The sequence below is a fragment of the Balearica regulorum genome, chromosome 15, assembly GCF_011004875.1.
Source record: "Balearica regulorum gibbericeps isolate bBalReg1 chromosome 15, bBalReg1.pri, whole genome shotgun sequence".
In the NCBI taxonomy this organism is placed as follows: domain Eukaryota; kingdom Metazoa; phylum Chordata; class Aves; order Gruiformes; family Gruidae; genus Balearica; species Balearica regulorum.
Window position 1 is genome coordinate 15,184,801 of NC_046198.1, and position 15,497 is coordinate 15,200,297.

Consider the following 15,497-nt stretch of genomic DNA (forward strand, 5'->3'; position numbering starts at 1 on the left):
CAGCCTTGCGCCAAGCGGGAAGGGCGCCTGCCAGCTCCCGCCGCCGCCGCCGGGCAGCGCCGCCTGAGGCGAGGCCGGCTAGCCCCGTCCTTCCCCTCAGCCTCGGGCTCGCCGCTAACGCAGCGGGCGCGACGCCGCTAACAACGGGCGCGGAGTTACCCCGGACAGACGCGGCCGCTGTCGGTCCCCCGGGCGGGCCAGGGTCCCTCCCGCCGAGAGCCTGCCCCGCCGCTGCAGCGCCGGCCCGGGGGAAGCGGCGGCAGAAGCGGCTCCGCCGCGCCGGGGAACCGGGAGCAAAGCTGGGGGGGGGGGGGGCGCTGATTAATTAAAAAAAAAAAAAAATGCAGCCAGGAGTAAGAAGGGGCTCCCCATAAGTACTTAAAACCCAAGCCCTGCACTGCGTTTGTGAGAGCTCTGTGGTTCTCCCCAGAGCTCCCATCGCACGTTTTGCCTCACGGGCTCCTCTCCAGCAGCAGCCAGCCTGGACGCTGAGCGACCGGGTAACCGCAGCCAAACTGCCCGCGGCTGAGCCGCCCTCGCCCCACCGGAGCCTGAACAAGGCTTTATCTTTGCTGTGTCGGCCACCGAACCAAAATACAAACTCTCCCGAACGCTCACCCGCTCAGAGCTGTGCCCACCCTCTCTGCAGCTGGGCGGCATTTGTGCACGTTATTTATTTATTGTTTAAAATCCCCGGCGGCTTTGCAGCAGCCCGTTCCGTCGGCAAGACAAGCCCCCCGGAACTTCCCCCGGGAGAGGCTGGTTGGGCGCTGCCGCGGGGGAGCGGCCCGGGGGCGCGGACACGGACACGGGCCCGCACGGAGGTGCCGCAGTACCGCGGGCGGCCTCGGGGGCAGCGCCCAGCCCCAGCGCGGCGAAACCGGCCCCGGCCCCGGCCCGGCGGTGCCTGGCCATGGCCCCCGCCGCCCCGAGCATGCTGCGGCTGACCTGCGTGGTGATGCTGCTCGGCCGCGCCGCCCCGGCGGCAGGTAAGGGGCCGCCGGTCTGCGCTGTCATCGCCGCCGGGGAGCGGTTCCTGGGAAGTGGGCGAGGGGGGTGAGGGAGGCTGCGGCGGCGGGGCGAGGGGGGCAGACCTCAGGCGTGAGCTGCTTTACTTGTGGGGATGGTGGTAGTTCCCTGCCCCGGCTTGCTAGCCATGACAGAGGATGGAGGCAGCTCCGGGCACCCCCTCCCCTCCCCAGGCTTTGGTCTGCGACCTTGGTGCTTGCGGTGAAGCTGGGGCGTCCCGAGGAGCCAGGGTTCTGCTTTGCACTTGCTAACCCAAAAGCTGCACTTCTGCTTCCTCCGTTTCCCAGCGCAGTGGGTCACAAGGCACCTGGGCAGCCTCTCCCTCTGGCTGTGGTAGCCTCGCAGTGCTGCATTTTGCAGAGAGAGGTCGAAAAGGTAGAAGAAATCCCTGAATTGGATCAACTGTCTTGCTCTACTGGTGACTCACTGGGTGACCTTGGGTTAGTCACTTAATCTCCAGCTGCTGCAGCTATTGGGCTTCAGCATGGCCCTGGTCTGTAAAGCACCATGATAACCTCCAAGGAGACGTGCTAGATAAGCGTGAGGTAGCTGGCTATTTTTTTCCCAAGTTTTGCTAAAACAAAGTGGAGGATAGCCTGAATCTTCTAGAGACCCGAAACCTCTCTGTGCCAGATTTCATCAAATCACAAGCATTTCTCTGTTAACTCAAAAACCTGAACCCAGGGCTATTGCTTGCATTGTGAAATGGGAACAGTGGAATTGTTGCTCAGACAGTAATGACACAGTTACTTCTCACAGTCCTTTTGCATCCAGATTTGCTCAGTGCCTGCGATCTGTGGAATAAAATGTGGGCACTAAGTAGATGCCTCGGGTTCTCCTTCGCCCCCCATCCCAAGCTGACGGGTGCAGGAAAGGCAGTATGGAGGGGGGTTAGCTGACCCCAGTGCTCCCTCCACATTACAGCTCATGGATGAGTGAGAAATGCAGCTTCTGAAGCTCAAAGATTCAGGTCCCAGTTAGCAATCTGGTAGCTGTTGAGAGGAGAAGGGAAGTTCCCAGCATGAGAACCCCCACAGCTCTGCCGCTCTGCCCAGTGTTGCCCCATTGCTCGCCAGGCAGAGCACTGATGCAGGGAGGGAACGTGCTCCATGTTGGAGGCAACCAACCAGATCCTGCTCCCAGCTCTGCCCCAATTCACAGCTTTCAGTGGTTGTTGCGATTCCTTTTGTTTGGGGGTTTGGGTTGTGGGGGTTTGGGTTGTGGGGGTTTTTTAACACATACAAGTCATTTAATCTTGTTGGACTGCTATTTTTTGGAAAAACTGTATGTCCTTTCCATAAAACCCAACCTCACTCATGCTCTGCCCATTGCAGTAGTTGTAAGAGCTGAAGTAGCTTGTGTAAACGTGGCAGGGAAGATAACTGTTCTACAAGATAATGGTTCAGTATCAGCGGCCCTGCGCTTCTCAGGCCTTGCTGTTCCCAGGCATGAAAGTCAGAAAGCAAGAACCCTGGTTTTGCCCTTCTGAAGTACACTGATCCGCCACTAAGGCGTGGTACGAGTTTCAGTTACAGTGGGATTTTTGGTCCTTCCCTGGAAAAGGAAGTCAATGGTGGACCATAGAGAAGAAGCAGCTGGCGCTGAGGCTTTTTTGTTCAGCTAGGAGGAAGGTGGGGGAGACTTGTGGGTCAACACAGCTGCCAAAGCAATCTACTGGATGAAATAATCCCTGAGTTTGAAAGTTCATGAGATTAGAGCTGAGCTTGACTTTCTTCCAGTAGCTGGAAGTTTAGTGACCATGTTAGATCATTAGTGACACTGAACCTACAGCCAGCGCCCAGCTCTGCCTATAAAACCTCATCAAAGTTTTTGTAATGTTCTAGTCTGAAGCTCCCTTCTACTATTAACATTTCTAGGACCCATTCTAACATGTTATTTAATGCTACTTGTTTGAACTCAGATATACAAGCAACAGTTTCTGTTCCAGGTTTCTGAATGGTGGTTAAAAAAAAGGTTGGTAAAGTCTGCTGGGATGAGTGTCATTGTGAGTCACATAACTACAAGCTGACTAATTAAACCATGTAAATAAATAAATGTAATAAAAAATGCAGTACAACAAGGTTTGGGTTTTTTTTTCTTCTGATTTCCACAGAGGAGTATGGTCTGGAAATAACCAACAATGGTCCCATCACAACGGGAGCTCAAGCTACTGTTCACGCCAGTCTAAACATAAAGAATGACAGTGTTGCATCAAACTTTTATCACTTCAACTGGATTTATGCTCCTCTGATTCTGATAGAGAAATCTGAGCAGCGGTTTAACTCTGTAATTAATGTGACCGGTGAATTTCCTGGGACTTTTCCCATATCTGTCTGGGTGACTCATAGAAACTGTTGGTTATGTCGGCCAGTTGCTAGAAACATCACCGTGCTTCAGATTACAGGTAAAGTGGCTTTACAACTTCTGCATCTTCAGGAATTCAGTATACTTCAGGATGCTCGCTGCCTTTGGTAGCATCAGAAAAATGAAAGCCAGGTGTAAATACAGCTTCTGCCAACAGTTTGATTTGTGTAGCCCTTTGATCGAAGGTGGGTTTGGATGGACTAACTGGGTCATGATGTAGTTTACCTACATCCAGGAACCAGGTGTGATGCTGCCCGTGTTTTCCTGCCTCTGTCACTTAGAGAAACTGAAGCAGAAACCAGATACTTCAGCAGCTGCAGTTCACGCGTCAGCGTTGTTCAGTGATGTCCAGGCTCCTAAACCAGTGCTTCCCGTACTGCTTCCCAGCATTTCTAGTCCTAAAGTTAGGGTGACTAGCAGCAGTGACAACCTACTGATTTTCCCTGTTGCATGACAAAAACTGAGGCCATCAGCGCAACAGAGCCATTGCATTTTCTTTTAACGCTCTGACAGACTGTATTGAAATTGGATGGGAAGCCGTGGCTGCGTTTCCAAATACTGCTAAGTGCAAATTCAGCTCACTGGGAATATTCATATCCATAAATAGGCTTTTTTTTGACAAATTGACCAATAACGCGGTATGGTTAACCTAATCTCTCATACAGGGATTGACATGAGATATCACCTGACTGCCTCCCACAATCCCTTCTTTCAGAGACTAGTAACCACGTCCCTCCGACCACAGGTCCCAGCACTCTACTTACACGCTCCAAAACAGACCCAGCTCCCAGCCGAAGATAAGGACATGTATGAGGACAAAAGAGCTGACCATAGGGCATAGCTGACATTTTGGGGAATAGCTATTGAGATTTTTCTCTGAGAAACACCAAGCTTTATAAAAGTATCTTTTCTCTCTTAAGATCTGCTGCCTTGCTGAATATCTACTTATTCCTTTCTCGCTTTGCGCTTATATTCTCATGCCACAAGCAAAAGGGATAGAAGCTTTCTATAGCTGTGAAAGGGAAGATCCCGGTGTACCTTTCTGCCTTCCCCCAGCAAGAGCAGCCACAGGGGCTTCACTGCCAATAACTCTCAGAAATTACAACCCCCATTAGTTCTGCATTACCAGCCCCGTTCTGAAGCCGTAATTGTGATTCTTATTTGTGCATCATCAAGAGAACAGTTAACCAGATTTAATGAATTGTTAACAGGGTACAAGTCTGTTACTGGTAATTAATATCCCATTAATTTTGTAATGAGTTGATAAGTGTATCATCATAATACTTATTTATTCATAGGTTAGAGAGGTCTTTTTAGATCAGCTTTTGCCAGTCCTTGTAAACAATCTTGAGCATAGGATCTCGTGCAGACAGCAAAATCAAAATTTCACCTTTTCGGTATTCACAATATATAGCGCATCTGTTATTCATTTCTGTCGAAGTAGCTAAAACTAAAACCCAAAAACCAGCAACATAAAAACCCCATAAAACAAACCAAACCCCCGCCCCAAACATGAAGGGCGTATATACTGGTTTGATTCTGAATCCCTTGATCTAGATACTTGAAGTTAATCCCAGTTCTTTTTAAATCAATAGAAAAAACTGATATTGACCTCAATCAGTCCAAGATTATTTCTCTTAGTTCCATTAGAAGCTTTATCACGACCCATTGTATAACCCTAAATAAGTAATTTAAGCTCTCTGCCTCACTAAGACGTGTAACAACACTGAGTAATAGATATAAAATACACTGAACCACTTGGACTAGTAAGCAGAAAGACTTACGCAGTGCATTTTAAATACTGTTTTGATACTCACGCGGAGCATGCTATGAAAGTGACCTATGCTGTCATTCTTTCTCCACCTTATCATTCTGCAGAATTTATCACAGGGACTCTTACCATTGCCCAGATAGAAGACAGTAGATTTATCACGCGTGGTTCTAGTTCCTCCACGAGCGCCGTGACCCGGATTTCTTTCTGTCTTCATGACCCAAGCCATTACTTCAAGTCAGCATCATTTGTCTACAACTGGGATTTTGGAGATGGGTAGGTGTGGTTACTTTGTTTGCTTTAATGAATATTCAAGATGGCTCTCATTCAGATGCTCATCTAGAGAAAATCCTGATTGAATCAGAGTCAGTTGGTACATTCTCAGCATGTCGACCAGGTGAGTTACGGTAACTTTGGCACAGAAGTCACTGCATATTCACAAAAAGGTGATGTTTTAAAGACCTACATTTCTTGTTGAAATACATGCTTAGGTGTATTACTGCGTGCACAACGAGCTGAACTGATCTGAATGAATTGGAAAAAGTAACTTCTTATAAATTGTTATTTTAAAACATCATTATGCCTGCAGATCTCCATTAGCAGGTTGTTGCTTTTGAATACGTGAATAATTTGTCCACTTAAGGAAAATGGAAGCAGCATACTGTCTTGCGGTTGGGCAGTCAGTAAGTAGCTGTTGCTATGACCAGCTACTCATAAATATACGACAGCTTGGGTGAGGAGCTTTTGGAAGTGGCTAGGTCTCTCCAATAATATGGCTGTGCACGTTAACACGCAGCTGATAACAAAATGGAGGGGAAAAAAACCCAACATAGCTCATAACCATCAGAAATAAACCTGTGGGTAGTACCTAGCCCTTAAGACACTCGGCAGTAGGGAGGAAAAAAGACCTTCGGTTATTTTCCTTCTCTGAGGATGAATATACGTCCAATACAAATAAGTTTGTGCAAATAGAAATGTAAGCTTTAGTCTCTGAATACTGAAGTTTTTTGTTCTTTGTTACCCGCCTTAGTGCTTCGGGTAGCTTATAGTCCACTTGCTATAATGGTAGTTTCCATACTTTACTGACTATTCTTATTCCATTTTGTGAATTCTTTTAGCATTATCTTTAGTTTCTTTGAATAAAAATGCATAAATATACTCTAGGTCTTATACTGATTGTAGTTTTATTGGTAATACCATGGACATTAATCCTCATTGATACCTGCTGTAGCATTGTCTATAAAGAAAATACATTCGAGCTTGTTCCTTTTTAAATCAGAAATATGCAAGGACTTGGTAAAAGGCAATTTTGATCCTAAATCTTTTCATGTTATACACAGAGTTTATCAGATTACCAAGGAACCCTTTGTCTACTATAACTGCTCTACCATGGGGAATCGCACGGTACATCTGAAAGTCATAGCTGAATGGGAGCAAATTGGAAGCATCATACATGAAAAAGAAACGGTGCAGAAAACTGGTGATTTTACCACCTCCCTGGAGCTGTTAGGTAATTATAAAACATTTTGCATATTCAAAACAGAACTTGCTATATATGTATAGATACAATCTAGCTTTAATGTGATAATACAACTTCAGCATTGTTTCACATGCAAGAACTGGTCAACATTATTCAATGAAGAGTTTCCATTGCAAAATGGACTTTGCACTGTTCTAGTGCAGAAAAAATGGGGAAACATATGTAAAATCTTCCTCACATACACTTAAAATTTACAATAAAATGCTTACCATAAGTTATGAAGGATCTGTCTGTTTAATTTATGCTGGCTATCCCTAAAAAATAAGCATTAGGAAAGTCTCATTGATTTGATCAGCTTCTGGAGCAAATAAACACATAAGTAAAAATGTAAAGGATTAATAAAGTAGTTGATTATATACTAAAAAAAAAAATCATAAAACATTCAGAAAACTTACAACTCTACTGGTAGGATTCCTTTTTGGGAGTGTGGCAAGTATTATTATTTGTGTGATGATGCAACTAGAATCTGCAAAGGCTATGAAAACAAACCAGTTAATTTCAAGTTTACATGTGGAGTGTGACGTGCTTTTTTGCTTCCTCTCAGATGCTGTTAAAAGTATTAATGTAGTGGGCTCCAGAGAGACTCATGTGATGGAAAACTTGAGTTTGTCTCTTCATATCAACGGCACGTAAGTAGCAAACACAACTTCCCCCCAAAAGCATTGTCTATTAAAGTGTTTTTCCCCACTGTTTCCTTAAAGTAGTCAGTTGCACCCCCCAGAATTGTTTCTTAAAACAAAAAGAAATTTCCTTTGAACAAAATACTGTTGAATATTGCTTTTTCCTGACTTGAAGTACCATGAACTCTAAGAGCCTGAAAGAGCCTGCATCTTTACAGAAAAGTAGAATCCTCCTATGTAAAGCAAATGTTAGTTTTATATCTTTGTCAAGAGCATATTAAAAGAAAACTAGCCATAGAAAGATAGTTGAAATAATTACATTTTAAAACTTCCTTTTGAATGTTTCTCCTTGACCAATTTCCCTAGCACTAAATTAAACCGTAAGCTAAGGGACAGGGTGTCCTGTTGAATAGCAGCCACCCTTGACTGGCACACGGGAGTAGGGGTTTGGGGAAGAATTTTGGCAAAGGTGAGATTGCCACCAGATGAGTAAGACGGAGAGGCTCCATGTAGTGAGGATCATAGGAACGTTGGAGAGTCATGAGCACCTTGATCCTAGCACAAGCTTTCTCAAGCTGCAGTATTTAGAACACGTGAGGGGTTTTGGTATGACAGAAGCAATTTAAATACCACTGAAACATCTGGGAAAGCTCCTTCACCATAACAACTTCGTGACTGCAGAAGTGACTTATTCTCCAGAAGAGTGACACTTTCACATTCTCCTGCTGGGAGCTGTTTAGCCTAATGCTGCATTTAGAAAAAAAAACAAAAAACACCGCCAACCCAAAACAGATCAGTGCTGTAGGGCTGTAGGATCAGTGAGCAGCACCCAACGCAGAGTCATTTGCCAAAGGCATAAATAGTCCCAATAGACAAAGCAGCAGAGTTTGCGTTCAGAAGGTGAATGGCACATTGGCAGGAGCGGAAACTGGAGATGGCAAGTACATACGAACAGCCAAAACCCATTGCAGGCAAACCTGAGATCGCTAAAAGCAGGCTTGGTTTTAGGGTGGACAATGTTTGGCAGACCTAACCTCCTAGCCACGGGACTGGGACTGATGCAATAGGAGTTTATGCTACAAAAGCAACGACAAAGGCTTGAGAGATGGGTTATCAAAAACAAGGCTAGAAAATGAGCTAAACGCATAAGCATGCTGCTTGCTTTAGCAGAGAATGTCCTAAAGAGATAAGGAACAAAACACTAGTAAGACAGGGTGAAGAAAAGCTCTATCTGTTGTCAGAATCAAAGTCCATAGCACATAAGGTGAATCCAAGCAGAGTCAGTCGGAACAAGGGTCTGAAAATGTAAATAAAAGGCATCAACTAGACATGGTGAGAAGACACATGGCCATAAAATGGATAGCACCTAGATTGCTTGATAGCAAATAAAAACCTTTTTGTTATTGTAAGGGGTACTGTGATCCTTGCAATTTATTTACCTTTTCCAGCTATTAGTCCATTGTACAGAGCTCATCTTACATTCTTTCCAGTTTTGGTTGTTGGGGGTTTTTAAATCAGAAAAGTCTTGGATGTGCTTCAGTAGCACAGACAGTAATTTCTTCTGGTGAGGAGAACAAAGAAAAAACAACCTATACTCACTTGGAAGTCCAGGGAAAAAAAATTCCTTTTATCTTTATTGGAGAAGGACTACGGGGTTTTCCACACACAATGGCCTTCCTATGACCCACGCAGGTATTTAGCTCTCAGCTGAAAGGCTTGCTTTTATAGAAGCATCACAAAGAACTTTTTCAGTTGACAAATGCTACAAACCAAACGATTGTGCAGTTAATTACTTCTCTATTTGTATTTAGATTAACTTCATTATTTGCAAAATTATTATGCTATTTTAACCAAGTGATTCATCAGCTCTTAGCTGAAATTTTTGCAAAGTTTTCACCTGATTTTTTTTTTTTTTCCCTTTTTACTTTTGTCATTTCAGCCCGCCGCTAGCATTATGCTGGCTTATAAAGTCCGAGTGCATTCCACTGGAAGGTGAAAAATGCCATCTGGTGGTGATTAATGGCTCCTGCTACAATCTCAGCCATACCTTCAGCGATGCTGGACAGTATTGCCTCAGCGTCAGAGTGGAGAACGGCGTGACGATGCTGCAGACGTACCATGAAATAAAAGTGTGGCCAACAGGTGAGGAGCAGCTGGTCTGAGCAGCATGGAGATTCCCAGCTGTCAGGGAACGGACAGTCTCAAACACATCCAGGACAGTTATGGATTAACCAGCCTGCAGATGAGGTTTCTGGAAGCTGGTATAGGTCCTTAAAAGCATAGGAAGGATGAAGAGAAAGGAGAGCCTGTAATGTGCCTACTGTAATTGCTCTGAGGTTCCTGCATCCTGTTGAACCCTTAGTCTCAAGAGTATCTTGAAGCTAATGAGTTCCCTGGGAAGGCTGTTACTTAAATTACATATTTTTCAGTTTAAATAATCTGGCTCTTGTAGTTAGAGAGGATTACTAGGAAAACATATATGTCTGTAACACTCCCTTCATTAAGCAGTCTCAAGTCTCCTTTTTTTTTTCATTTAGTTATGTTTTATTTAAGGGTAAATTTTCTAGGCTTCCATTTCATTACAGGTTTCTGTCCCCCCAGCCAGCAATCCCTGCGGGCTCCCCCATGCCTGCTCACACACATGCCCTGAACTGGGTCCCCGAATCCTCTGAGAAAGCCGTTAGGTGGCCAAGAGGACCAGACCAGGAGAGAGCCCGGCTGTGACACAGAATATTGTACCATCTCACCGTGGGCCAGCATGTGTATACAGACAGGGCAGCCCACTCCAGACGGCACCGGTGTGCGTTCAGGGCTAAGGGTGTAAATCCTCTTTGCTGGAGGCTGCCCTGAAGATGAGGTTCCTTCCTATCCTCATGCAGAGGTACCAACACCCTGGGGAGTTTGGGCTAACGTGTGTAACTGGGTGGGGGTTTTTTAGGCTGTTCAAGGGAAAAGAGGGGTAAAAAGGGAAAGACCTTTACAGCCTCACAACCTCACATTCCCACTTCTGAGATTTCAGAAAGACCTGAAGTGATCTGGGCTGAAAACTTTATTCCCTGTTACACAGATGTCCTTTGTCCTAAAAATAGGAAAACTTCTCCTAAAACATCATTTCCTTCTCCCTGTTGCCTCTTCCCAGGATATTGTATCACTCCAGGACTGTGCCCTTGTGCTCTTTCCTAGGCATCCACCCGGCTTTCTTCGTCCTGCTCTGCATCGCTCTGGCTTCAGTGATGCTAGGACTGGTGCTGTACACAACCTTTCGAAGTAACACACAACAAAAAGATCTTGTGGAGGTATTCAGTTTACTCTTACTTTGAGCTGGGATAGGAATTAGATACCTTTCGGCCATGTCCCTTCTTTAATCCCCAGGCAAACAGAGCAGGAGGGAGCATTTCCCTGGTATGTCTGATCCATTCCATGGAAAAATCTGAACAGTGCAGGCAAACACTGTAGGCAACAGGCATGGTTCTGGCTTGTTGCAGAGAGCTGTAACTATAATTCAAGTTGCCAGGGCTGTCACGGGCAGTTTGTTAATATTCCCAAGCAGATACTTGCATTGAAGTATCCCTTCCAGAGGATCTCCATCAGAGTGGTTACATGAAGAAAGCAGGGGGGTGGTGAGAGAGGATACAGGATAGTAAAAAAGGGGGGGTACGTTACCTAAAGTGGCACTAAATTGCCACCTGACCCTAGTATGTGACCTTTATCTCCCCAGCTCCCTTCCATCTCTGGTGCAGCTTTCACTTGCTACATTATCGTATTTATACGAAGCACGAGCTCCTAAATGAAAGGTAGCTTTCTTGGCCCTTTGGAAAGTATCTAATACACTTTACATCACACCACAATATGAATAATATACCTCTAGAGAGACTGCCTGTGAGCCAGGTGTGCAGCAGATATAAATCGGAAATCTATTTGAAGTTGGTGACTGAAACTGGTTGAGGACCAAGTGCCATTTCTGCCCTAAAGTATTCTTGCTGGACTCACTTGAGCCAGTAGGACCCAAATTAAAAATGATCTCTTTGATGTTCCTTTTGCAGGTAGCTGACTTCGACTTTTCTCCACTGTCTGATAAAAACCTGTCTTCTCATTCAGAGTCAGGCTGTGGCCAAATATGTTGCAGATCATGTTTTCCTCATTCATCTCAAGAAGCTGCCAGGGAGAGTCATGAACTTCTACATTCTTTTTACAAGCCAGTCAAAACGTACACAGTGTGAAGAACACAAGTGCACTTTGGTTACACTAACTGCTGAGTTTAACTTTCTCACTTACGACGAGTTAAAAGCCCAGTGCTGCATGGATGGTTTGGTTTTGCCAATGCAATGAAGTTAACCACTTTAAGTCCAGCACTCGAGTGTTTCACTCTCTGAACTAAAAAAAAGCAAACCCTGAAACACAGTAAAAGTAGCTTTGTATTTTTAAATTATACGGGTGTATACATTTACAGCTGTAAATACAGCATTTTATTCTTATGAAAGATTGTTTTATGTGCAGGTTTGCTACACTCACTACCTCTTGTAATTCCTCTGTTCCTTCTGCTGTCTGTTTCAAAGAAGAGAATGCTTAAGACAAACATACCTCTCTCTCCTATGTTACAACAATATTACTGGAAATGGAAGTCACACAAAATGTTGTTGAACGTGTATTTGTTCTAGGAAGGAACTGACTTATCCAGGTTGAGAAAGGCCTAGGTGCTTCCAATGAACCATACTACCTAATCATGCTGTCTTTTCGCCTCCTGTCTTAAAAGACCCTTTTTTAAGTTCATGGGCTTCTGTGGGATGGTAGTGGCTAGTGACCTGCCCACGGAGAGCTAGCTGCTAGCAGTAGTTTGGTAGGATTGCAGCATCTGCTGTAGAACACTCCACGTCTCCAGCACTTCGTGAAGTAGTACACAACTCTAATCTGTCTAAGTAGCTGCTTTTTTTTTTCCAGGCTATTCATGCTTTTCTTTCTTATATTACTACCCAGCCAGTCACCAAAACTCCTCTTCCAAAAAATGCAACAACCTGTAGCTCAAAGCAGCTCAGCAAACATATTAAATTCAAATTCATAGTCAATGTTCAAGGCTGGACAAACTCCGTGCCTGTTGTAGACTATTGTGTACTATTGGCTTCCTGCTCACCCAGGCTTCACCCCCTGCTACGACACATTTCAGAGTACCTGGGAGGCTTTAAACAAAAGTGCCTTTGTGGCCATTTCTTTTTTTAAATGTGACACACCTTCCCCACCTCTGATTTAAATCTTATGGGTGTCGCAGGCTTGGGGGTTTTCAAACATGTCATAATTTCTCAAATGCACTGATTGCAACAGAATTGTCTGAATATGAGGGGATTTACCATGAGGTTTTGGGGATGCTCAGCTCATGCATTCAGCTTCTGCGTCTCCTCAGAGAAGCCCAGAGCTTTAGTTCATCTGTGAATGAAATTACATGACCTCAGAATGGCTTTGTTAATTAACTTGATACATTCAAGATAGAGTAAGATCATCTAAGATAACAAATGATCCAGTAAAACCAAGTTTTTGTCAAAAAGTACTTTCCAAGCAGAACTTCTTTTGGCTTTTTTCCTAAAGAGAAACTATTTATAAGCAAGCTTCTTGATTAGGAGTGGTGTCCTTTGTATTCCTTCTCAGTGCCCTGGTGTCAAACCCTGATCTTCAGTCATATCCAGTCACTGTTAAAAACGTGCCTCTCCTTAAGCTAGTAAAGCAGCTGTTGTTCTCCCCAGCTTCAGTTTTATTGCTTATTCCTGAGATGCCAGACATCAGTGCCACTGCCAAAGCTACGTGACTTGTTCTGGGATGTCAGTAAGTTCTGTAAATGGCTACACAGTCCTGGGGCACTGGAAATAACAGATTTCTGATGTGAAAAATGCACCTCGGAGTGACAGTGGCCCTAGACAGGCTGCACAGTGGCGCTCTGCAGCCAGTTTAGTTTGGGCTGCTTCTTTTACTACATTTGTGACAGACGTGTGAGCCTTGCTACCCTAACACACCTAGAGACAACCCCTTGGCACACTAACGGATGTGTAAAAAGACCCTTTTCTTCTGCATATTGCACTCCTAGCAAAGACAATAACGATGAGAGAGCAGACTCAGTTATAGGTACCTGAAACGGGTCACTGGCGTTGGAGGAAGATCGTGTCAAGGCAGTAAGACCTATGCTCTGCCCCGCTTTCATTAACACCCAGCTGGCTGAAAGGGTATCATGGGGTGTCAGGCCATGAACATCGCTGCTTTGGTTTTGTGCCTCCGTGCTCTCCCCAGTCCATCCACGCTGAGATACGACTGATCGTGGAGGGTGTCCCTGCCCACAGCAGGGGGGTTGGAACTAGATGATCTTTAAGGTCCCTTCCAACCCAAACCATTCTGTGATTCTATGATTCTATAATCCTGGCTAAAGTGGCTATCAACCCCCAGTCAAAAAAAAAGAGGGACATGGAGTTAGTGATATGAAAGACAGGCCTAAGAAAATCCCCGTTTCCTATCAAGGAGATCAGAGCAATGTCCTTCAGAAGACTATTGGCTCTTACTCTCTTCCTAAAATGAACAAAGGATGGCAATGGAGTCAAACGATTCAGAAAGGCAGAAAAAATAAAGTGCTGCAAAGTGGAAAGTCAACACTATCAAATAGTGGAAGACATTATTCAAGAGCCAATGGAAAAGAATAGAGGTTAGAAAGAAAGACATCTCCTGCAAAAAATAAGCAGTGGAGATAGTACACTTAAAAGAGCATGTCAAGAAGCAAATTAACCAAGAAAATTTAAACAACCTTAACAAATTGAGGTATAAGTATGAGAAATATTCACATGAACATGTTCCTGAATCCAATATGAAACTGCTTCCTGCACAAAAGACTGATCTGTGGGTTCAATAAATGCCTCTGAAACCGAAGGCAAAAGGTAATTGAGCGGTTCAGGATATAGCAAGGAGATTAGTGGGACGTAACAGGGATCGGCAGGAGGATTCATTTTGTTAACCTTAGAAATCAATGACCTGGAAAAAGGAACGTTCAGCAAAATGATGAAACTCACTGATTCAAAACAAGAGTCCAGTGAGCGCAAAACCAAAGAGCGATTAAATTCAGGTGATAAGCAAGAGTGCGAGCAGCTAAGTTTATGCAATGAGAATTAACTACAAGGAAACGCATTGGAGGACAAAAACGTTCTGGAAAGGCACAGTATAAAAACACACGGTAAAGCCAAAGAACTTCTGTTATTCTGTAATTTATCACATAAACAACGGTACCAGTTTGTGCAGTAGATGTGGGGACAAATTAGCCCTTGATCTTAACAGCAGAGCATAAGGCTCCGTGGCTGAACGGGTCAAGGCTGAATTCTGTCTTTCATCTCTGGAAAGCAGAGGGGACAGCCCAAGCTGTGACAACGGGTTGAATTTGCAAGCCCTCTATGGCATTTGCTGGGTGCTGTAGGAATGGAAATTGTTTCAGCAAGAGGAAGGTGAAGAACTTCATATTTAAATGCTCAGCATTATTATTAGATAATCAGCCGCCACTTCACCTTGATTTGGGAAAGGCAGTGCCGGTTTCCGTGGAAACTGAAGTGCTGTCCTGCGGCCGTCACAACACTGGTTCAGTCCTGCAGCTCTCGGCTTTGACAGCTCACCGAGCGCTACAAACGGGGATTTGTAAAATTGCAGCCACCGCCGCGGGGAACGCAGACGTTCCAGAAACTTCTCGGGCCTCACCTTTCAGAGCTGGGTATGCTCATCGCCAGCGTGCGTAATCCCTACAGCAGCGTGCGTAAGGAGAGCAGTCGCAGTGTATCCTGCGTTTTGTACAAAATACCACACTTGCACAACAACTGACACAACTACGGGAGCAAATTATACTAGAGCACTAGTGAAAGACCTCTCTGGTCCCACGACTATGCCAGCCAAAGAAATTTCTAATTCATTTACTGCCAGCAGCCCTGGGAGGCAGGGAAATGACATTATCACTATTCGCAAGAGGCAAAAGGGAGCCCTACAGAGATACGGAGCTTGCTTGTGCAGAGGCAGGTGCGGATTCCCGCATAAAATTCAAGATTAACAAGATTAAGGAACCGTGCAGGCCATCCACCTAATCTTGGTTCTTTCTACAGCCCGTGGAGCGAGGTGGGCACCACATTCAGGCTGCCTTTTGCAGACACCAACGCAGGCATCAGGCCTC

The 15,497-nt window shown here is 44.9% G+C and overlaps 2 protein-coding genes across 3 annotated transcripts in view; one reads left to right on the forward strand and one right to left on the reverse strand.

Moving 5' to 3' along the window:
• TRRAP (transformation/transcription domain associated protein) overlaps positions 1-964 on the reverse strand; it is a 96,989-nt gene extending 96,025 nt beyond the window's left edge. Inside the window, exon 1 of the mRNA XM_075768055.1 lies at positions 949-964. The gene's annotated coding sequence lies outside the window, so the exon portion shown is untranslated. The remainder of the gene's footprint in view (positions 1-948) is intronic.
• On the forward strand, positions 502-11,936 carry TMEM130 (transmembrane protein 130). 2 transcript variants are annotated; one of them, XM_075768068.1, is made up of 8 exons: positions 502-989; positions 3,143-3,433; positions 5,272-5,440; positions 6,505-6,674; positions 7,249-7,333; positions 9,264-9,466; positions 10,508-10,620; positions 10,872-10,935. In XM_075768068.1, exons 1-8 carry the CDS (start codon positions 914-916, stop codon positions 10,926-10,928), a joined length of 1,164 nt encoding a protein of 387 aa, XP_075624183.1. In that variant the 5' UTR covers positions 502-913; the 3' UTR covers positions 10,929-10,935. The 2 variants fall into 2 exon arrangements, with proteins under 2 accessions (XP_075624183.1, XP_075624182.1); XM_075768067.1 differs by lacking the exon at positions 10,872-10,935 and adding an exon at positions 11,368-11,936 and having other exon boundaries at positions 504-989.
• Positions 11,937-15,497: the final 3,561 nt, after the last annotated feature.

Bases quoted from the DNA above. Each gene is read 5' to 3' on its own strand.
- TMEM130 (XM_075768067.1), top strand. From the start codon at position 914: ATGGCCCCCGCCGCCCCGAGCATGCTGCGGCTGACCTGCGTGGTGATG. The intron at 990-3,142 runs GTAAGGGGCCGC...TGATTTCCACAG, and splicing joins CCGCGCCGCCCCGGCGGCAG to AGGAGTATGGTCTGGAAATA. The intron at 5,441-6,504 runs GTAGGTGTGGTT...TGTTATACACAG, and splicing joins AACTGGGATTTTGGAGATGG to AGTTTATCAGATTACCAAGG.